At 38.4% G+C, this 22,765-nt stretch overlaps 1 protein-coding gene and 1 pseudogene across 4 annotated transcripts in view; one reads left to right on the top strand and one right to left on the bottom strand.

The window, feature by feature from the left end:
- The window catches only part of FBXW4 (F-box and WD repeat domain containing 4), a 76,371-nt gene extending 75,336 nt beyond the window's left edge, over positions 1-1,035 (bottom strand). The window contains exon 1 of one of the 4 annotated variants that reach the window (XR_004951281.1): positions 189-1,014. Coding sequence is in view for 2 of the 4 variants with exons in the window: in XM_016120048.2 (XP_015975534.2) it covers positions 189-880 (692 nt within the window). In the remaining 2 variants the exon portion in view is untranslated. Of the gene's footprint in view, positions 1-188 lie in introns of all 4 variants that reach the window. The other 3 variants (XR_004951282.1, XM_016120048.2, XM_036222252.1) reach the window with 3 other exon arrangements.
- A 6,832-nt stretch (positions 1,036-7,867) lies between these two features.
- LOC118604575 lies at positions 7,868-7,986 on the top strand (annotated as a pseudogene).
- The last annotated feature ends 14,779 nt before the right edge of the window (positions 7,987-22,765 follow it).

Consider the following 22,765-nt stretch of genomic DNA (forward strand, 5'->3'; position numbering starts at 1 on the left):
GAGGCTTCCTGGGATGGGAGCCTCCGAAAGGAGAAGGGTACTAAGGGAGGGGTCTCGGCGGAGGCCGGGTTTAGGCCTCGGAATCGGGGTGCGACACGGCCCGTGGCTGACCAGGCCGCGGCGCCCCGCCCTTTCCCGAGATACGGGCAGGCCCGGGGCGGGGAGCGGGCGGGCTAGCGGGCGCTTACAGGTCGGTGCCGAGCCGCGTGAAGCCGGAGTTGAGCGAGGCCCGGGCTATCCGGCGCCAGAGCAGGTCGCAGCTGGTGAAGCGCCGCAGCCAGCGGCACACCTGAGCCAGGCGGCCGAGGGCCCGCATGTCCAGGTAGGAACAGATGAGCAGCAGCAGCTCCTCCGGCAGGCGCCAGAGCGCGGGACCGGCAGCGCGGCGGCCGGCAGGCTCCGCAGCCGCCGCCTCCTCCTCGGCTTCCGCCGCCATGGCTGCCCCTGCCGCTGCGATGCGGCCCCAAGCCTGACGCCCTCGTCCCTGCGCTCTCCCTGGCCTTGTGTTCTCCCGCCGCCCAGTCCTGACCCTCCATTCCTCCTTCCTACAGTCTCTTCCTTTGGTCTCCTTCCCCGCCTCTGCTCCCCCTTCATTTCCCCTTGCGATCCTTCTAGCCCCTTCCTCCACGGTTCCGCCTCCCTCTTCTTCCTCCCGCGCCTCGGCTCCCAGCCCCGCTGCCTCCTTCGCCTTTCGCGGCTCCGGCTTCCCCTCCGCCCCGCTTCCTCTTCCGCCTTGCCCCGCTCCTGCTTTTCCCTTCCCCTTCCCCTTCCTTCGCTTCCCCCTCGCGACCCTCCCCTCCTGCAGTTTCCTCGCCTCCGCACTATCGCCCTCGCCGGGTCCGTCTTTCCCGGGGGGCCCCAAGCCGCCCTGGCTACCCATGAGCGGCCGCGGGGCCGGCCCAACGCGGAGCCCAGCCCGAGCTGCCGCCGCCGCCGCAGCCGCCTCGGGAGGAGGCTACACCATGTCGGACCGGGTCACATGGGGCGGCGCGGGCCGAGGCCTGGGCCCGCCCCTCACACCCGCGGCCACGGAGCAACTTCGGGGTGCGGGCCGGGAGAGCGGACCTCCCTCCCCAAACCCCTGGGCCGCCCGGAACGTTTGGTGCAAGCGCATGCATTCAGTCGTCTGGCATGTGAGGCCCGCTAAGAGCCCGGCCAAAGGCCGCAAGAAGAGCTGCTGTTTTCAAGAAGCTGCTAGTTGGAGCCCCTGCCCTCATGAAGCACCCACTCGGGTGGCCTTCCCTCCCTAGGAACCCTCCCCTTCCTCTGGAGATGCCTCCTTTCCACAGGCCACATACCAGGGTCCCACGAACTGCAGCCCTAGAAGCTGACAAATTACTTAGCCTGAGTTCTCACACAGGGTGTGAACCATAGCTCTGGCAGTGAGCTGGTATTTTAGACATTTAAGGGAGGTTTGCAGTCCTCTAGATCTTGAATCCATAACTCCCCAGTCATGTATCAGTAAATGGCAAAGCAAGTCCACCAGGGTCACCCAGGAGCCTTTCCCCTTACCACCTATGCCTTTCACAATGGCGCCCATTTGAAGGGAGAGCTAAGAAAAACCTACTGAAGTCTAAAAATGCTATCCAACACGGTCACCCCTAGTCACACGTGGCTATTGGACATTTGAAATGTGGCTAGTCTGAATTGAGGTGTGCTGTGTGAAATACACCAGATTTTGAAGACATACGAGAAAAAGAATGTAAACTATTCATTAATTTTGTATTACTTACATGTTGAAGTGATACGATTTTTGATAAATTGGACTAAATAAAATATATTGTAATGTAACTGCTAGAAATTTTTAAGTTATGCATGTGACTTGCATTTGTAGCCCACATAGTTTTTCTATTGGACAACACTAGGCTTGGCAGTAAGATTTGGAGCGGAGGAAGGAAGATGCCTATCCCTGTCTGTATACTCTACCCCAAATTCTGATAGGAAGGATTTGAGGGTTTTATTTTGTATTTACATCTTAACATTACATCCTGCTACCATTTTCAGGTAGCAAGAATGAATAAATCACTCGAAATTTTTCAACACCTAGCATAGCCAAGGAGAGACCTAGGGACACAACTACATTGCATTAAGGTGCTGCAGAAGCATCATGTAACAAGGTCAGACCGGAATCTGGCTTTGCCCTAGAATTACTTTTTGATCTTAGCAAAACAACAACAAAAAACCCCACCTATCTTGGCCTTTTAGTGTTCTCAGTCTGTAGGGGAGATAATGCCCCTGCCTTACTTTCGAGGGATAAATGAGATGATCCCTGTAAAATGCTTTGAACTCTGCCAAGAAAATTCTCAATAATAGTTACAGGTCAAATCCTGTTACAAAAAAATACCCTTACAAAAAAAAAAAAAAAGGCATTGTGTAGAAAAAAATTTCTAAACTCTAGCCAGTGGTTTAGTTGTTAAAAGCAATATTTGATACGACATTTAGTACACCTAAAGAATTTAGAACATCTCTTTGAGATCACTGTAATTTACTTCATACTATTTAGAAGGCTGTTGAGGTAGGAACTCTACAATATGAGGTAAATGTCATCAACTCAACATTTATTGATTTTGCTACATTTGTGTACTGTTAGTCTAGAAGGAAGACAGATGAATACAGCATGTGATTCCTACATTTTTTGTTCAGATTTGTGTTAGACACATTTGTAATTTCTTACTGTTTTTTTAAACATTTAACTTTTTAACCATGTATTTTTTAACAGAGTAAAGCTCAGTAGTTAATCCACACTATACCATGTTTTTAATGGAGGATTTAAAGGCACAGAAAAAAATATAATTAACCCAATATAAATCAAGTCAGTATTAAAATCCACAATCACACAAGTGCAACTTACTCTTTACCACATGTTGCCTTCATTGATGGAGAAATTAAACCATCATTTAAAAACATCAGATCACCCTTTTCACACCCAAATTTGAGATCAAGTGAACTGTTTAAGGTAAAATTTATGGTTTAATGATTTCCCAATAAAGCCAAATACTCACTATGCAGAAAGGCAAAGCCAAAATGGAAAATTGGCATATATTCTATTATTTGATGGTGGTATGTGTCCCTAAATTCCTGAGCATTTTTTTTTTTTAAAAAACCTGCAGTTTAGTCTCAGCTCAAAGAAGTAGCTAGAATTTTTCATCAATCTTTTATACCCCTCCAAAAAAAAATTCCAGTCTGGGGTTTAAACTAAACATGAAAAAACTGTATCACAAAAAAAGCACTTTTAAAATTATTTTTGGGGACAGAGATTTTAAAAAATCAGCTGTAGCTGAAAAGATGGTTTGCATATCTTCATGGAGAACCTGAATAACATTTTATTATCAAAATAAATATAGAAGGAAGATAGAGTACAATGGACTTCAGAACATCTTTGAGAAAAATCATCAACTCTCTTGAGGTTCAAATCTAGTAATCAATCATAATGAAATAATATAGGGAGAAAAAATTTACCTTTGTTTTTATAAACATTTTTCTTAAAAATTTTAATTTGCATATTAACAAGTTAACTAAAAACATTGGACTACTTTAAACTTAGAATGCCAAAAAGATGTAATTCATGATATAATAAAACCTAAGACTCAATATGAATTTTGTACTGGGTGTTTAGAAACACTAATATTTTTTAAGAAAATGTTTAAGTACAGATATAAAATTCTTCTGTGTATGTCTATGTGAGTGACATGCAGAGTAGTAATTATTGGTCTTATAGTAGTATATAATGTATGTTTAGGATTATTAAAAAAAGCTAGATTTGTGTGTTCTGTCCATTCTTATAAACATAGGTGACAATCTCAGATAGCTGTTCCCATATACAGTACTCCGTCCCCATTGGTTAAAGCCTCAGGGACCCAGCCTTTAACTTTAAAAGTAGGCAGATTTAACAGAGGGATTATTTTGAGATGAATAAAAGAGAAAGAGATTATTCTGTGACTGATAATTTTTAATGTCGTACATTGGCTCAGATGTTTACCATTATTCCTCTATGATAATAATAGCTTATACTTATTGAGCACTTACTATATATCAGGCACTATTGTAAGAGCTTTCTATGTCTGTTCTCACTTATGCCTAACAACAACCACATGAGGAAGATGCTATTCACCTGTTTTTTGAAGAAGATGAAACTGAGGCCTATGGTCACATGGTTCCTAAGTGGCAGAGCAGGTATTGAATTCAGTCTAACCCCAGAGCTTATACTCTGAACCATGCCTCTGCCATACACAACAGAAAATGGAATTAAGGCATTGAATTCAGGGTCTTCCAAGATCCCTTACAACTAATAAAGACACAGCTAATAATACTATATTTTACCTCTGACCATCATGCAATTCTGGTATCTAAATAAAAGCTGCTTCTAAGCAATTAACATTGCTCCTCTTCTTGTCTCGATTACTTTTTAGGAGTTAACTAGATAGACTATACAGCCTTTCAATGCTTTTCATAATGTTTTTGCAAAACTTTTAATGGAGTTGTAGAAATTAATATATCTTGTAAAAGAACATTTAATTGAAGTTCAGTAATTTCATTTTGCTTCAGCATCATTTTCTTTCATTAAATTTAATTAACAATGAATGTATGGTATGTATTATATGAGCCTTTTTTGTAAATTTGTCTCTACCTATGTATATGCAAAGGGAGATTTTATAGAATGATAGTAATAGTGGTTATCTCTTGGTAATAGAATTTTTGGATTTTACTTTGTACTTTTTTGTTTCGTGTAATTTTTTTTATAAGGCACATGTATACCTTTACAAAATCAGTAGTCTCTCAAAAAAAAAAAAAAGTTTTCATGTGTCCAAACACACCATGCAACAAGAAATTTGAAGATTTGAAGCTAGATTATTGCCAGATTTTTTAAATAGACACCTCAATTTCTTCAAACTCTATTCCATTTAAAGTGTAAAACATTTAGTGATAAAACAAAGAAACAAATTAGAGTATAAGAAAGAAGAAAGAGGAAGCCTAACATGAATTCTGTGTCTATAAACATTTCAATTCCTCATAATGGAAGAGTAGACTCCAAAGTGTTGTTTTCAGAAATTATCTTAGGTTGGTAGTTAGAAACATCACCAAGATCTGCTCTGTTTTTCTCTGAATCCACTGTCTTTATTATATTCAAAGATAAAATATTTCTATTTTATATGAAAAAAATTCAAGTACTGTTTAAAAATAGTTACTTTATACAGAAAAGACTAGAACGAAATATGATAATGCTAGAAATGGATGTTCATGAGAGGTGGAATTATGGGCAGTGCTTTTTGCTGTTGCTTCACGCTTTTCTGCATTTTCTAAGTTTTCTACAATGAGAATGTATTACACAGATAATCAGTTTTTTAAAAAAGAAAACTAACCTAAGGTATTTAAACCTAAACATAAGAAATAATTAATCTAATTCATAATATTTTAAAAGCTTATTTTACAAATCTCCCATGCAGAAGTATTCCAAATAATTTGTTAAATTTCACCTTCAAGAAGGTAGAACATAACTCCCCACCCTCCCACACTCCTAAGAGGGCTGCATGTAGTGACTTCCTTCCAAAGAGTACAACCTGGAAGGACAGGGGGGAAAGAGTAACTTCACGTGGAGAAGGCTGCCAAACACTATGTCAGCCAGGAGATCAAGTTCAACAGTTATAATGATAAGTCGTGTCGATAGTAGGTACCCTTCCTATAATGTTATGAAAATGGTACTTTACCTCTGTGGTCTTCTTCCCCAAAACTCATAATCCCAGTCTAATAATGAGAAAAACATCAGACAAATCCCAGTTGAGGGACATTCTACAAAATTATCTGATCAGTATTCCTCAAAAATGTCAAAATCAAAGAAAGTCTGAGAAATTGTCTGAGCCAAGAGGAACCAAAGGAGATATGAAAATTTAATGTAATGTGGTATCCTAAAACAGAGAAGAGAAAGAACATTAGGTAAAAACTAAGGAAATCTGATCGATCCATTAATCGTTACAGATGAACAATACTAATGTAAGATGTTGGTAATAAGAATATGTGGGAACTCTATACTAACTTCACAATTTTTCTGTAAATCTAAATCTGTTCTACAATATAAAGTTATTTTTAAAGTCCATTTTAGCCTTTTATGACTTTTATAGAAAATTTTTACAAAAGTTTGATGCACATGAAGGCAGTATGTTTCTTGAATTATGGAGATTCATGATATTATGAAACCCTTTCCTGTCCCCCTAAATGCAAAAGAAAAAGAATAAAAATAATGTCCCAAAAGTCATCTCCAACAAAAAACAAACCACTAAGATTTCTAGTTATCCAAATTAACAGCTGTACTAGGAAAATTCTTTTACCAAAGGGTCGGATACCATTCCAAGATACTGTCTTGACTTTACAACTCTGAGGAAACAGACATTTCCAAGAACCAATTTTTATATTAATGTATATATGTGTACTTAAATATACATACATAATGTAAATATACACATGTATATAAAATTTAAGGACCATATATCTATAATTGGCTAGAAGAGCAAGTAAGAGAGTGGGCATAATAGAAATATAAAATGAAACTTTGTAGGGAAAAGAAAACATTTCCAGATTTGCCAGTGAAGCAATGCTATCATTAGTTAGTCTAATATAGCCTTCTTCGTGTTAGTAGGTGGTGGTCAAAGAGATTTTAAACAAAAATGTAGAGCACACCATCAGCCGTAGGATCTAATTGCCACATGGCATCAGAATTTTTTATTTCTCTGATCCTCATCTGTCAGAAGACTGAGTCATTTAGCAACAGATGATGGAAGATATAAAACTTGAAGATGAATGGAACCATAAAACCATGTGAAATTGTCATGATTACATGGGGATTTCTTTAAATTAACACATACATACATAAAAATAAGGTCACCACTGAGATAGACTATATATAAAATATGATCTTAAGAGTTGTTTTTTTAAAGAAAAGAATGATAAGTTCTGGAAAAGAATTCTTTTAAGTATCTTCAGTTCTGAAAGAAAGTGCCAGATCAAATATAAAATTCTTATTTCTGATTCTTTAATTAATATTGCCATTTAAGAATTCCTAACTTCAGGTAAAGTTTTTCGTTTGAGACATTCATTACACTGAATGAATCATAGGATATAATTTACCTTATGTTTTGGGTCCTGTTAAAAACGTGAAAAACACAAAGGTAACTTTTCCAGAGTATCATTCAATTACATATTTTGAACAGATGGTGAGTTGTGTGCAGTTGTTAAATATAAACAAAAGTTGGGATATGACTGGGATAAGGATAGGTCTTATTCCATTTTGGGGGGCGGGATTTACTTTTATTTTTTAAAAAAGTGTATGCACTCATACATATAGTAGGTAAAGCTCAATTATGGCTTTTGGACCAAAATTTAACTGTTATCCTTTGAGAATCTGTGTCACTACTTCTAAAAAAGTATTTATTTTGTATAATGTGTTTTTTCTCCTTTCTTACAGCAACTGCTTCAAACATGAATGGAGAAATGAATAAGGAAAATCTCCTACATTTAAAATCCATCTTGGAAAAAAAAGTATGAAGTCCAAGCTAGCCCTTAGAGATCTTCCCAAGTTCAATAGATTGATCTGGAAACAAGGAATGCAGCTTGAGCCCTTCCTTTAGCAGCACAAACTCTGGTCAGAGTTTCCAAACACATAGAGCTTAGAGAGACCACCTGCTCCTAATACAGGACAGTGGCCATTGGGCCACCAACTCTTGCTTTAACACCAGTGATCCTTCACAACAAATGACAGGCTTTATGCTAGAAGAGTTTCCCAATAAAAGAGTAAGCCAAAAGAAGCTAAACCTCACATCTGTGACAGAAGGTTATGAATTAGGAGCAAAATGGACAAATTAAAAAGCTGAAACTGGTCTATGACCATGCCACCCTGAACGTGCCCAATCCCATCTGATCTTGGAAGCGAAGCAAGGTTGAGCCTGGTTAGTACTTGGATGGGAGACCACCAAGGAATAGCAGGTGCTATAGGCGTTTAAAAAAAAAAAAAAACTTCAACTGAAATCAGTCTGAGAGTAGAACCAAATAATAATTGCATAATATCAGCCCTGGCAAGACAAAGAGTTCAAATCCTCACTCGGCAAAGGCATGGGCCCCCAAATGCTATGAAGCCACCAAGAGGTAGGAACTTTGCCCAGGTGCTCACGCATTCCTTAAACATGACCAATCTCAGTAGATGTGTGGCACAACCCAGGAGATTTAATCTATAATCTCAAGATTTCCATCTCCTGGACCTCTCAGCAATAGGAGAGTATCATTGGTCAGGCCCTACAGCTTGCCAAGCTCATTGAGGTCAACGAGAAATTCCAATTTCCCTGATTTGAATCTTTAGTCATATATGAGATAGCATGTTGAATTGGCAATCAATTAAAGGGGTGTAAAGCAATATCTAATATTTTGCAGGTTAAGAGAATTAAAGTCAATATCAGCTATTAGAAAGAAATTCTCAGTCAGTATCCTATGTTAACCCACATAGGGAAGTCAATGAACAACCGAAACTTAAATGTTTAAGCAGTTAGATCATAATACGATCAAGGTGGGATCAATGATAAGTTTGAGAGGAGGTAACTGAAAGTCTTGGCATCACACAACTTTAATAATGCTGGTCTTTTGAAAACTAGAAACCTATACCGCTTTGGGTAATTTTCTAAAGGTTTAAAATGTTTAGAAAATAAAATTTAATTTGTTCAAGAGCCTTCCATGTTGCAATTAAAATCACATATTCAACAGTACGCAAGATAGAGTCATAGAAACAACCTGAAAAGGAACAAGCCAGTAACAGAAAAGTGTTTGGAACAAATGCATTCCAAACTGTTTAAGTAAGTTATGGAACATTGTAGAATAGAATATTAAGCAGCTGTTAAAGAAGAACAAGGGAGATCAAATGCATTGTTGCAGAAGAATCTCTAATATACATTAAGTGAAGAAAGAAAAGTGAAGAACAGTGTGTATAATATATTGCCATTGGTGATGGGGGAGGGGGAGAACTACGGGTGTGCTTTGACTTTTGTATGCCAAGTCTCTCTAGAGAAATGAACAAAAACCTAGCTCCAGTATTTGCTTCTGGGGGAGGTAGATGAGAGACAAGTTTTTTTTTTATCACTGTAGTGTACTGTTTTATACCTTTTGAATTTTTAACTATTAACTATTTGTGTTTATTACCACTATTTGTATGTATTATCTATCAAATGATAAGCATTGTCTCTAAATAAAGAAGGCACTCTCTAAAAAGTAAAAGAGCGTGTTGAGCATATTTTGGGTAAATGGAAGAGACCATCATGAAAGAAATCACTATTGCCTTGCAATAGAGAGCTATAGTGGAGAAAGGAGGGTGGGGAGATTTGCAATATGTTAACTGGGATGTCAGAAAGATCAAAATTAATACCCAAATTGTGAAAATATGATAATTACTAACAGAAGAAAAAAGAATAAAGTCTGTCTAATTGTATTTAAGTAAACTGATATTTTAGGGAAAAGGACTAAATGGAGAAAATATTGGAACTCAAAAATTATAAAAAGGGAAAGAAAGTCATTTGTGAAGTAAAGCTTCAGAATGCTGTAATATCACAGTAAAATGTATAAATAAATTTTCAAATAAATTTCATCAGATCCAGATTTCACTTTCTTTAAATGCTTACACAAACACACTCCTAAAACATACAGACAATTCAGGCATACACGGTAAGCAGCCTATACAACCATAAGACAATTCTGGGCTTTTATGGCTATTTCTTTTTTTAGGGGTCATTCTTTGCATTTTTACTGCTCTAATTTTACCTCTTCAAGTCACAGCAATGCAGATTGAGCTTTCTTTCTTTTTTAGTTTTGTTCCCAACCAAATCTTTTGTACATTTCTGGAATTTAAGCCACCTCAGTTACCGCTACTTATCTATAACACCATTGCTTTGAGGGATTAAAGCAGGTTTCTTGTAATACACTTAGATCAAGAGTTATCTGAGTTGAGAAGAATATCCTGTTTGAGTTGCGGATGGGGAGTCTTTTTTATTTTTTATTTTTTATTTATTTATTTTTTTAAATCTTGAGTTGTTTTGATTTCCCTTGAGAGCAGTAATCTTCAGCAAGTGATATTTTTAAAAAGCCCCAAACACACCACAAAACATTCCAAGTGATTTTAACTCCTGAATGAGGTTGGGCTACCTGAGTGATTCTCTTCTCTTCTTTGGCAGAAAGGATTAGAAACCTCCACAGAACTTGCTCTCTATTAAAGTGGAGTGCTGTGCATTCATTGGCAAGAGGTGAATTGTTTTCAGATTACATGCGAAAGAGTGTGTGTGTTTCTTTCCCACATCAAAGACTTGGATGGAAGCAGTTCTGAGTATTGCCAGGGATGCAAGAATTGGTGCTAAAGTGATTAACAAAATTGCTTTCCTGCAAAAGAAGCACAAAACATTACCTAGGGATTAGAGGAGGAGAGGGCAAGATTAAAGGTGATGTTGAATTTTGGGTGGAATATCTTATCCATCTTTTTCAAATCATGCTTCAAGGATTCTGCGGCCCCTCCTTAAGGAAACCTGAACAAATCAAAGTCTTGCTTTCTCAAGTTTTATACACAGGGGTTGCTGACAAGGTAAAATTAAAACTACTAACATAAGTAGCTCTCCCTCGTGACCTCCATAGCTTCATCTCATACTACAAATACATGTTGAATGTATTTTATTCAGCACACACCAACAACTCCATTGATCAAAGATTCTTTCATTTGTAATTGGTTTGTTTATCCACCTGTTGGACTTAAATAATAGTGTTTTATAGAATTTCTGGAGTTGTTTGGTTTCAGTAAATTGTGACTTGATTAGTATAGCAATCTCTTTTTAAAAATATCTTTCACAGTCAAACTCTTGGCCTAGCCAAAATGTTTTTTGTAAGCCATAAAACCTGTATTCTATATAATGAAGGAAAGATGATACAGCAAACCTCACAATTTCTAGTTTAGGAAATTTTTTTAGGGTACTTCTGAAATGTCTGCCCTATGACATGCTTTGTCACTTTGCATTTTTTCCTCTCTTTCAAAAACTGAATTTAGGCCTCTCTTCTTCCCAGAAGTCCTCCTGACTTCGGTCTCTCAATCAGAGACAGGCAGAAACATACAGGTACATACAACTGTTCTGGTATAAATAGACTTTTCTTCTTCCTTAGTTTTTCCTTCAAAGCATTAAGTCCAAAAAAGGAATGAAACATATATCTGGATAGGTGGCAAAAATATATAAAGTTGAATGTAATTATCAGAATAAATAAATTCAGAACAATATATACAGTATGATGCCATTTAAAATTTAATACACCCACAAATATTCTTCAGAGACCATATATATGTATATAAAGTACAAAAATTAGAAAAGAATTATACATCTCAAACTCATGGTAGTGGCTGCCTCTGAGAAGGAAGAAGGGAAATGAGATTGGGGTGAGTAATGAGAGGGAATTTTAGCTACATCTATAATGTTTATTTCTTTTAAAAGGAAAAAAAAAAAAACCAGCTATGACAATTCACTTAGCCATAGTTAGGGGATAAGAAATGTCCTTGAAATTCTTGTCTAAAAACACAACAGAGGTTTGAGATCTCACTTTTGTCTTCAAATTATTCTTTGACAAAATGTACAGATTTTTTTGGTCAGACATTAGTTACGTTTCACTTTTTAAAATAACAATAGAACCTGTTTCAAACTGATTAAATAATTCAAAATAGTTGTGACCTCCTCTTTACCCACAATATCTACCCTCAGAAATTAATGTTTTGTGATGATGGAACTTTATCTTTGTGTGTGTTCTGTAAAGAATAAGACACACCATGAGTCCCCAGTAAAAAGAATAAATAGAGGAATAAGTAAATAAGCACTGTTTGCTTGCCGCCCCCACACGAAATAGTTTGTGGGCGTTTTTCATTTTGAAGTTGCTTCTTGAGGTTGCCTATGTGACTTCTTCGCTTTCAGGAACTTGTTGAGAACAATCATTTTTTTATCTGTCTTTCCTTGGGGTCCCGTAAGGTCACTGGACATAAGATAGCTGTGAAATTTGACATTGTTCCAATTTAAATGCTTTACTCCAGCAAGTGCAAGACTGTGGACGCTTCGGTGTGGGGATTGCCACGGCCAGGCCGTTTCTGAGACTCGCCAGCCCTCCAGGCTTCAAAGCCTGCCATCCTTGATCTCACTAAAGAATGTTTTTGAATTCTATGTCCATCTAGTGGTTGCCTGCAAAGATCTACTTGGCTTTTTCTTTCTTCCTTTTCTTTCACACTTGATCAGTGAGATTCTGTCTGTGATGGGGGTTTTGCCCCCCTTGGTCTTTAATTCTTTCACAGGTGGTTTCAAAGTGTCTATCCTTAGCCAGTGCTTTCTATAAACAAGCAGGAATTCATGAACCACAGTTACTGATGGCTCTCCTCACGGAGCAATTCTCCCCTCACTTTGAAAATAGGCTGTTTTGTGGACAGTAAAGTACAGTTCTTTTTCACAGCTGAGATTAGAGGCTTGAGGGGAGGCTGAAGGGGGGCAGTTTTTTCTTTTTCTTTCTTAACTGGAGAGCCTTTGTGTTGTAACTCATTTTAGCAAATGCAAGAACTTTACTTATTTTACACTCAGTTGCACCTTTGGTTAAAGATGACGTGGCACTAAGTAGAGGGAATTTGATGATTTCCTCATTAATTCTAACATCTCCAGCATCCCTAGTGTAAAGTTAGGGGTTGAAGATCAGATGGTGACAGGAGCAATCATGGTTGTATATCCAAGGAATCAAATTATATCAATTCTACCTCAGAATTTTGCTGTACCAAAGGGTTGAGATACCTATCTTATCACCTTTCCCCTCGTGGGCCGAAAATCTCTTCTCACGACTCAGTTCCTTTGATTTGAGGTGTTAAGAGTGTACACAATCTCTTATCTGTAGTAGCTGTTGGTCTTTTCAGCTTTCACATGAATTATGAAAATTGCAGAACTGATAGATCTATACTAATCTGGATTCTGTAAAGGAAAAATGGTGGAGGCCAAGTGTTATTACCTGGTTCCTAACACATTCACAGCATTAGGGCATCTATGTGTCTTGCGCCACCTTAACCTCTAGGAAAATGGGGGCACACACAGAATTAAAGTCACTGTCTTTGTTCTAGTTTAAATGAAAGAAAAAAATACTTTTAATATTCTACGGTACCTTTTGTCTTTATAAATAAAACATTTAATAAATATGTTTTATTTATTAATAAAACATTTATAAATAAAACATTTTATTAGAATCAACTTAAAAAACACGAATTTTGTTCATGCAGCATTGTTAGTTAGTAATAGCAAAAAACTACGATTAAACAATCTAAATGCCCATCAATAGGCAAGTGGAAAAATAAACTATAATGTATCCATCTATAGAGTAATATGCTATGCTTAAAAAGAGTGAAGCTGAGAGAGGAAACATTTCTAAGAAATAGTGTTTAGTGAAAAAAAGATGAAAAATGATATTACAGAAATGATATGTATAAAACAATCATACATACATATGGGATTGAGGGAGGTGATCTAAGGGGATTTTAACCTTATCTGTGATATTTTACCATTTCACAAGAAGAATGTATTTATATAATTTTCATATAATTAAAAAATAATTTTAAATGATTTAAAAAATAAATGCAAGATAATTAAAAAGAAAAAATCAAATCACCTATAATCTGCTACCTAGTCTTCCATATAGTCTTTTGTGTATATTTTTCTAAAAGAAAAAATTTATTGTAGTAGAATATACATAACATAAAATTTACCATTTAACCATTTTTAAGTGTAGAGTTTAGCGGCATTAAGTACATTCACATTGTTGTGCAACCATCACCACCATCTACCTCCAGAAGTTTTTCATCATCCCAAACTGAAACTCTGTACCCATTAAACAATAACTACTCATTTTCCCCTTGCCCAGGCTCTGGTAACCACTGTTCTACTTTCTGTATATTTTACTACTCTAAGCACCTCATATAAGTGGACTTACGCAATATTTGTGTTTTTGTATCTGGCTTATTTCACTTAGCATAATGTCTGCAAGGTTTAATCGTGTTGTGGCATGTATCAGAATTTCACTTCTTTTAAAGGCTGAGTAATATTCTATTGTATAGATAGACCACAATTTATCAATTCATCCACAATAGACATTTGGGTTGTTTCCACCTTTTGGTTATTGTGAAGAATGCTGCAATGAACACTGACATACATATACTTGTATGAGTCCCTGCTTTCAGCTCTTTGGATATATACCCAGAAGTGGAATTGCTAGATCAAATGGTAATTCTTTGTTTAGATTTTGAGAAACTACCATATAGTTTTCCACAATGGCTGTACCATTTTACAGTCTCACCAGCAATGCACAATGTTCGAATTTCTCTATATCCAAACCAATACTTGTTTTCTGTTTGTTTTTTAAATAGCCATCCTTACAGGTATGAAGTGGTTATATACTTTAAAAAATGTAAAATTGGCCTCAACCGTAGCTTGATTTAACCTTGACATTTTTCTACATCAATAAATATTCTTAAACAATGTGTTTAATGGCTGCATAACATTCCACTGAATAAGATGTACCATAATTTACTCAGCCAGTTCCCTATTATTGGAAACTTAGGTGTTCCTAGTTTTTTGGAATTGTATAGAGTACTTCGTATTCACATACTTGACTTGGCTTTAAATTTACTTATAAATTCCTAACAGTAATATTGCTGGGTCATAGGGCATGTACTTTTTGTAAAGCTTCGAAGATCACCTATTTTAAAATTCATTTGAAAAGAGGAATTGAAGGACGGAAAGAATTGCTACTGCAGCTACACACTTGAGACCCCAAGAAAACTACTACTTAATCAGTTGAGAAATTCCCACATACAATGTAAAGAGTGGGCATTGTCTGTTAACCCCCCAGCAATTTGTCTGTCACCATTGACCTACATGAATATCTTCAGTTTAGGAAAAGAATGTAGAAGCCTCTTAGTAGAAGGCTTGATTCAGTGGTACTCAGGATGGTAAAATATTCTGTGTGTGAGCATTTTCATCACTATAGTTCACTATAGGATCGAGGACCAATCTGAACCTCTTTTGCTTTTATCATTACTGAAATAGGATGCTATCTCTGCGGTGGAAATCGCAGAAGTATTTAAGAGTACTCAGGAATAACACAATTGAGACAATAAGTTCGACGAGAGGAATCATCCAGGAATAAATGACGAGGGGCTGGCTTCCTTCCTCCTGAACTGCCTAATTAATAGTTAATACAGCTTATGCCCCCACAGACTTGGAAATTCCAGACAAACTTTAGTTATGTTGCTCCCTCCCTTACTTGGAGAACTTTGCCACCCATAGGTTTCATGGTTAATACAAACCCCTTTGCCCAGCACTCAATATTCTGGTTTCCTCTGACAGCTCTCCTTATTGTCCCAGCATGAAACCTACCTATCCAAACTACCTATTTGTAGTATTCCAAACAATACTGGGTAAAGACCTTTAGACTTGGAGTCAGATCATCTAGACTTGAACCTGGCTCTGCCATTTCTTTATTAGGTGACTTTGGGCAAAGTATTTAATCTTGCTAAGCTTCAGTTTCCTCATCTGTAAAACAAGGATGACAAAGCTTAATCCACTGTATTACTAAGTATGTGTTAAATTAGACAACAGCATGTAAATTGGCACAATGTAGAGTGTGTAGTGAGTGTCTGATAGGTGACATGAATGTCTTGTTTATAGTGGCCTCTGAGCCTTTGTTCTCACCTTCTTTCTTTCTAGAAAAGTTGTCTCTCATCTGAATCCCACCTATCGATCAATGCAAACTCGTGAAAGCTCTCCCACAAAAATTGTTAGCACTCCCTGACTTGACTATTCATTTGGCATTTGCCTGTACTACCTGTATTGTAGTATTTCTTTTCTACCTGGTATTGGTCATAGTTTTTACCATGTATTTGTCTTCTTCAGGTAGCCTGTCAAAGGACAGAAACCATGCCTACTATCTCTTTCCCCCACCCCACTTTTTCCCTTCTGCATGAAGAATATTTTACACATAGTAGATGGTAAATAAAATAAAAATTTGTTGACTGACCCTCTTTGCTCTTCATGATCTGCTTGGATCAGTAGGTCCATCTCCTGGGGCAATTTTCAGGGAGCACTTATTGCCCCAACAATAATTAATGTATAGCACTTCCTTGCTTACCCCAATAGCCTGCAAAGGCAACAGAATGGATATTATTGTTATTATCATCCCTATTTCTCAGAGATTAAGAAATTCAAATGATTTGTAACCAAGTTAGTGTATGGCAGAACTGAAAACTAAACTAAGATCCTCTGATTGCACAGCTCATACTCTTGGCTTCATGTAATAAAACCTGTCTCCATATTTAACTGCTAATGAACACTTGTCTCTCTCTGAAGTAATGTTACTATTGACTTTTAGGTCCTTACCTAAGAAGAAAATGGTGGTGCTCTTGAGTATGGTAACTACCTAAAGAAACTTCAGTGTTTGCAGAGGCACAAAAGAAATGTACATGATATGCCTGTTCTTGGGGACATGTTCCCTGTGAGAACCTTCTGTAAAGTATTTCCTTGAGACCCAGAATGAAAGTTGGGCCTTTGGCGATATACCTTAATTAACTGTGATTCAGAGCAGCACTCTTAGAAACGGTGCCCCCATAGCTCTCGTTACTTCTTAGGTGACCTGCCCGCACTGCTCCAAGGCCTTGGCTCTGGCTCCCAGTTCTTCCCTTGCAGTCACCCTCTAAGTTCCCTCCAGCAAAAGGCACAACTCTTTAATTACGGCCTGAGGGAATCATGGGTGATGCAGATTCAAAGAGATTCTAAGGGCTGTCTTATCACTACATGGTCCTCCAGCACACTGGCATATCTCTCCAGCTACCCATTTCCTTCTCTGACAGCTCAGTGGACATTCTGCAGATTTAGGGAAGGTACGAATCCACAGACAGTTCACCTGTAATCCATCCACGTCTCTCAGCTACCTCAGTCACTAATTAAGCAACAGCCTTTCTATGCAGAGTGTCAGTCTACTTATTGTCCCAGTAAAAATCCCTGGAAGCCACATGAGTCCTGGCTTAGCGGTTATCCTAGATTCTCCTGATATCAGTTGCTTAAACTCATTCCTGCCCTGCCACCCTTAGATACTTGGGCACTAAAGTCAACTTTGCTTAGTTGCTTTCATATTTCTTCAATATACACTAATTGAGAACTACTTCCCAGGTACCTTTCTAGGCACTGGGGGAAAAAATATAGTGTCTAGAATCTGCTCATTTTTTCTCAACCCAGCTTTCACTGAAAGCCCCAATTTCTCACAACCAATAAGCCTCATGTCGGCAACAACCCCAAGTTGCACAGAGATGGTTCATGTTTCCTTATTGTTTTCTGAAACAAACATTAGCATAAACATTAATACAGCAATGACCTAATTATACTCTAATTATTCTGGGCCAAAAAAAAAAAACGGTAGTTTTGTCTCAATTCATACATTGTTTTGGTAGATCGTTATATATAACCCCAGGCATAATATGCCTTCATCTTTAGCCACATCATTTGGTAAAGACTTCTCTCCTCTTCTCATGACACTGTTACCACTAACTTTCCCACACCCACCATTCTGTCTCAAACATTAGGAGTTCAAACCTCTCTTCCAAAGATCTTAACCTTGAGACATAGACATTCTCCCTTATTTCTCAACAGTACCCCTTCCTCCCTAGCTGTTCTTTAACATAACATCAACTCAGACAAATGAAATAAACAAATATTTACAGAGTGAGGAAAGAGGGAAAGATGGGGAGGGGGACAGCTGTGATTACTGACCCATCCTGCCCCAGCTTTCACTCATTAAGAATGTTTGTGGGTACAGGCTCAAAATGGCAGTTAAGAATATAAAAGTATAGTTTCTTATGCTTTCCTAAAGACTAGCAATAAATAATTGGAATTTGAAATTTAAAAAACAACACCATTTACAATAGTACCTTCCCCCCCCCCAAAAAAAACACTTGGTTATAAAACATGTACAGGATTTATATGTAGAAAACTGATGAAAGAAATAAAGGGAGTCTAAATAAATGGAGAGAGATTTCATGTTAGGAGGTCAGTACACAAAAGTCAATTGCTTTCCTATATACCAGGAATAAAAGATTAGAATCTGAATTTTTTTTGTAAAATACCATTTAAAAGACTCGTTACTTAGAGTCATGAGGTTCATTCAGGTGATTAGCACATTAGCATGGTGATTAGCGGACTCAACTTGACTATGCCCTTTAGTCAGAAATCCTTTCATGTAGTGGCCCAGACCGCATCTTCAATTCTAACTCAAAGCTGTCCTTCGAGTGATTCTAACCATCCCTGGATTTCTCTGAGGTACTATTTGTCAAGTCTTTTTTTTTTTTTTTTTTTTTTACCACCAAGCCTCTTTCATTTAGACAGCCACGTTTTCCCTGCAGGCTTCTATTCCTCATTTTCAAACCTTCCTGCCTCTTTTGCTTCCAGCTGATTACTGAGCTTTGGTCTGACACTTCCAAAGGCACCTCCAGCCTCCAACAAGTCATACTGCCTTGTGTCCTATTTCCCAGCTATTGTCTAGCTTCTCTGTTCTTCGCTCCTCTTCACCTCCAACTCCCTCTGTGCTCTTCACCTGGGCACAAGTCAGTCCTTCAAGAGTGCACTTACCATGTTTAAATCATTTTCTCTGAAACAAATATTTGCATATGCGAACCCCACATTTGCCATCTGGTTTTTCCTACTTCCCAGCCAGAGGAACTCTCAATTTCATATATATTTTGGGAAATAAAGTTTTCCCCAGATGGTCTCTCCAAAGCACCAAAGTGAGGTCAGGGTTTATGCATTCCTTCAAAGGTTCTGGGCAAAGGTTAGAATTACTCATGTTTTCTTGGTCCCATCAGTAGTTATTTCGTCAGTGCACCTGATAATGGGACACAACCTGACTCTTTCTTAGCTAAAAGCACACCGGAGTTTGAGAGAGATGTTGAACCATAAACTGGTATCCCCAGGGAGGGGAGAGAAACATGCCCAGTTGCTCAAATAATTTCAAACCAAATCCCCTAAGAATACTTCCACAGGGAGAGAAAAAGAGTATGAATATTAGAAAGATGATGAACCAGGTGTGCCAAAAACATTTCTTAGTCATTCTTAGCCATAGAAGGGGATGGGGGCAGCCTCACATCTCTACTGGGAAACATATTTCCCCTTTTAAATCAAGAAAGAAAAAAAACAACAACACAGCCCCAAATAGAGAATGTTTTCTTTTGTAACTGGAAGCAAACATCGCTGATGGCTTTAACAGCTGCCTGCCAACATGGCCTGAGAAGCAGGCAAGCTCAAACATTTTTCGAGATCAACACATGTACAGACAGACATACAGTATATTAGGTCAAATTATAAATCCAGGAATAAAAGAACAAATAAACAAGTTTCAGCTTTCTCTAGCCTTCTGCGTTCAACACCAGCTAAATTAGAGTCTGAAGCAGAGAAATCTAGATTCCAAGAAGACAGGTCTCCCAGGAGTTCAAGTCAAACTCTCTCTAGTAGGAAAAGAAGGTGCCGTTGCAGATTAACTGGCTGACGACTGACCAGGTCCAGGCTGATGGCCCTACCTAGCTGAGGCTCCCTGTGTCAGCCTAGCAGACTCTGAGGATGTGTGACAGGTTAACTTTAGGCCTGCCATTGACTTGATCTTTGACCCCAGTAAATCATTTAATATGCCATGTGCCTTTGTCCATATGTTCATGTTTGGTGTAATTTGGATGAGAATTCCAGCAAGTCTGGGTGTGCTGCCCATTAGAGCTAAATCTCCCCTTTTAGAGCTTCTAGGAAGAACCCCTGGACAGCTGCATCGCAGAGAGCCGAGGTGCCTGGACAAACCAAATTGAAATGCCTGCAGATGGTGAGACTAGCATTGCCTTAGTTGTAGCCGAAAAGAACAAATTTGTTCTTTGGTTATCAAAACTAACACAAGATTTTTGTGATAGTTTTGCTTTAGGCCTAGAAACCCACCAGAGTGTAGGAAGTAGGAGAACACCGGGTTTTCTTCTGATTCTACCGCTATACTAATTAGGTGACCTTGAGCAAGTCACTTAGGCCAGGCTGTTCAGATATTGGTCAAGAAATCAATGAAATGGATTGGACCTAAACATTTTTAATGAAATCAAGTTGAATAGAATAGAAACTCTCAGTGCTTAGCCCACAATAAGTAGAAGCACTATCGTGTGAGGGTGCGGCTATGTATTTCCTGGGGTCAAATAAACAATACATTCCTTACTGTGGATGACAAACAAAAAAGTTTTTCAACCAGCAATTTAGACCATAGAGCTTTGATCTTCCCATCTCTTGAGTGAAAATAATTCATTTTTTATATATAATATACATATACATACACATATATACATATTCATATGCACACGTACATAAGGAGCACCACAGTGTGTGAGACACAGAGGCATATGACATATATAGGCATTACAATGCCCTGTCCTCATGGAGCCTTCAGCTAGTGGAGGAGCCAGTCATAAAATAATCACATAATTATTTAACTACCATTGTGATAAGGGTTACAAGAGACTTCAAAGGCATGAAAAGAGTGTATAACACAGGTTCCTAACTTGGGCAGGGAAATCAGGGGCCAGCCTCCCTAAGAAAGTAACAGAAGGAGGCAGAAGGACCAGCAAGTGTGAGGAGACCCTGAAGGAGTAACAGTGTCAGTCAAATGAGATGGCAGTGGAAATACTTCACTGTAGAGTGTTATTCAAATGTGGTATGTTATTATTGAAAACCATGACTATAAACATGCCTTAAAGAGAGCTTAGTTTCCTCTATGCATCTTTTCAGTGATTAGTTGAGCACTGCTCAGTACCAGATACTGCTCTAGGTTCTGGGGATACAGCAGTAAATAAGACAGGGTCACTGCCCTAGAAAGGTTCCCTTTCAGAGACAGAGACAAATAATAAACATATAAAACTGTAATTTCAGAGAGTGGTAAAGTGGAGCAGAAGAATAAAGAATAATAGAAGTAGGGGAAGTGTTTTAAAGATATGAATATAATGAAATTTCCCACTTCCTGATGTTGTGACCGTAGATATATCATCTAATGTTTCAAGACTTAGTTTCCTCATCAGTTAAATAAGGATACTTATATCCATCTCACAGGACTTCCCTGAGGACTTAATGAGACAAGGAATTTAGGCCTCCACCACAGTGCTATCATGAACAGGCACTTAACCATTGCTAAATAATTGACTGTCTGCTGATCTGTTATTTAAGATAATAAGAGTATGTTGGGAAAGATATAGAACAACAAAAAGGAGAAAGTAGGCCTTCTATTTTCATACCAGTCTGGATAAATCCCTCAAAAGGAGTCATTATTGGTCTTTGACTCTGTCAGTTGTGTCTTCTGGGAAGCTGACTCTGAGACAGAATAAAGTGTGCAAGCAGTTTGGGTGGGGGAGGGGGACTGCCTGGGAAAGATGAAAGAAAGAAGCAGCCGAATTGGGAAGGAAAAGGCTCTGGAGGGAAGACTGCTGGTTGGAGAAGTCCTACGCTGGCAGAAATGGCCAGGCCCTGGCCCCTCTGCTATGCTCAGTCATTAGCAAGGGCTGCCTGTGAAGAACATGGGCTCAACTCGGAAGGGTGGCCACATGGCAAATTCCTCCTTGAAGGGAGATCTGAGTGGTGGGCCTCTGTAGCTACCACAAACTCTCAGCCTCACCCTGGGAACCTGGCAGACTTTTTGCTGTCAACGCCACTGTGCTTTCCTGGGAGAGGAAAATGCGATTTAGTCTGACTTGAGGAAGGCTGCACAAAGAAAAGGCACTCAAAGCGCCAGTGGAGCCCAGCCCTGATTTTATAATATTCTATTTCTGTAACTTTGGCTGTAAGTTACGGAAAACCCAACTCAAAATGGTTTGAACAATAAACATTTATTGTCTCATATTAAGAAATCTGGAGGAAGGAGGCCCTCGATTTAAAATTCAGTGATGTCATCATTGTGTTGTCACTTCAGATGAAGCATTTTTTCTTTTCTGACATTCTCAGCATGTCAGCATTGTCTCCATTAGCACCCTTCATGGTTCCAAGATTGCTGCTGCAGTTCTAGGTATCTCATGTGAACAAGATAAGATCCAGCAGAAGACAGACCCAATCTTCTTGTGTGTCTCTTTATCAGTGGGGAAACTTTTTTCAGAAACCCCCCAGCAGACTTACTCTCATGTCCCACTGGCCAGACTCTCATCACATACTCACCTGTATACGAGTCACCAGTAAGACCAATGGGATTGCCATGACTCATGGGCCTGCAGACCTGGGATGATGAGGTTAAAAAACTCCTTTTACTTTTATTTTTAATATGTAACTTTATATACATATATATGTCTACATACACACATACTTAAACATATATACATCAGCTACACTAAAATATAATGCTCATACAAATGTATGAGTCTTTTTTTAACTGAAAAAAAAATGTTTGTTGATCATTAACTGTTTAAAATTGTGGTAGAATATGCATAACACAAAATTTACCACCTTAACCATTTTCAAATGTACAGTTCAATGGTATTAAGCAAATTCATTTCGTGCTAGCATCACCACCATGCATCCACAGAAATCTCTTCACCTTGCAAAACTGAAACTCTGTACCCATTAATCAGTAACTCCCCATTCTTCTTCCTTCCAACCCCTAGCAACTAGCATTCTGCTTTCTGTCTCTGTGTAGTTGACGACTCTACATACCT

The sequence above is a fragment of the Rousettus aegyptiacus genome, unplaced genomic scaffold (assembly GCF_014176215.1).
Source record: "Rousettus aegyptiacus isolate mRouAeg1 unplaced genomic scaffold, mRouAeg1.p scaffold_m13_p_6, whole genome shotgun sequence".
In the NCBI taxonomy this organism is placed as follows: Eukaryota; Metazoa; Chordata; class Mammalia; order Chiroptera; family Pteropodidae; genus Rousettus; species Rousettus aegyptiacus.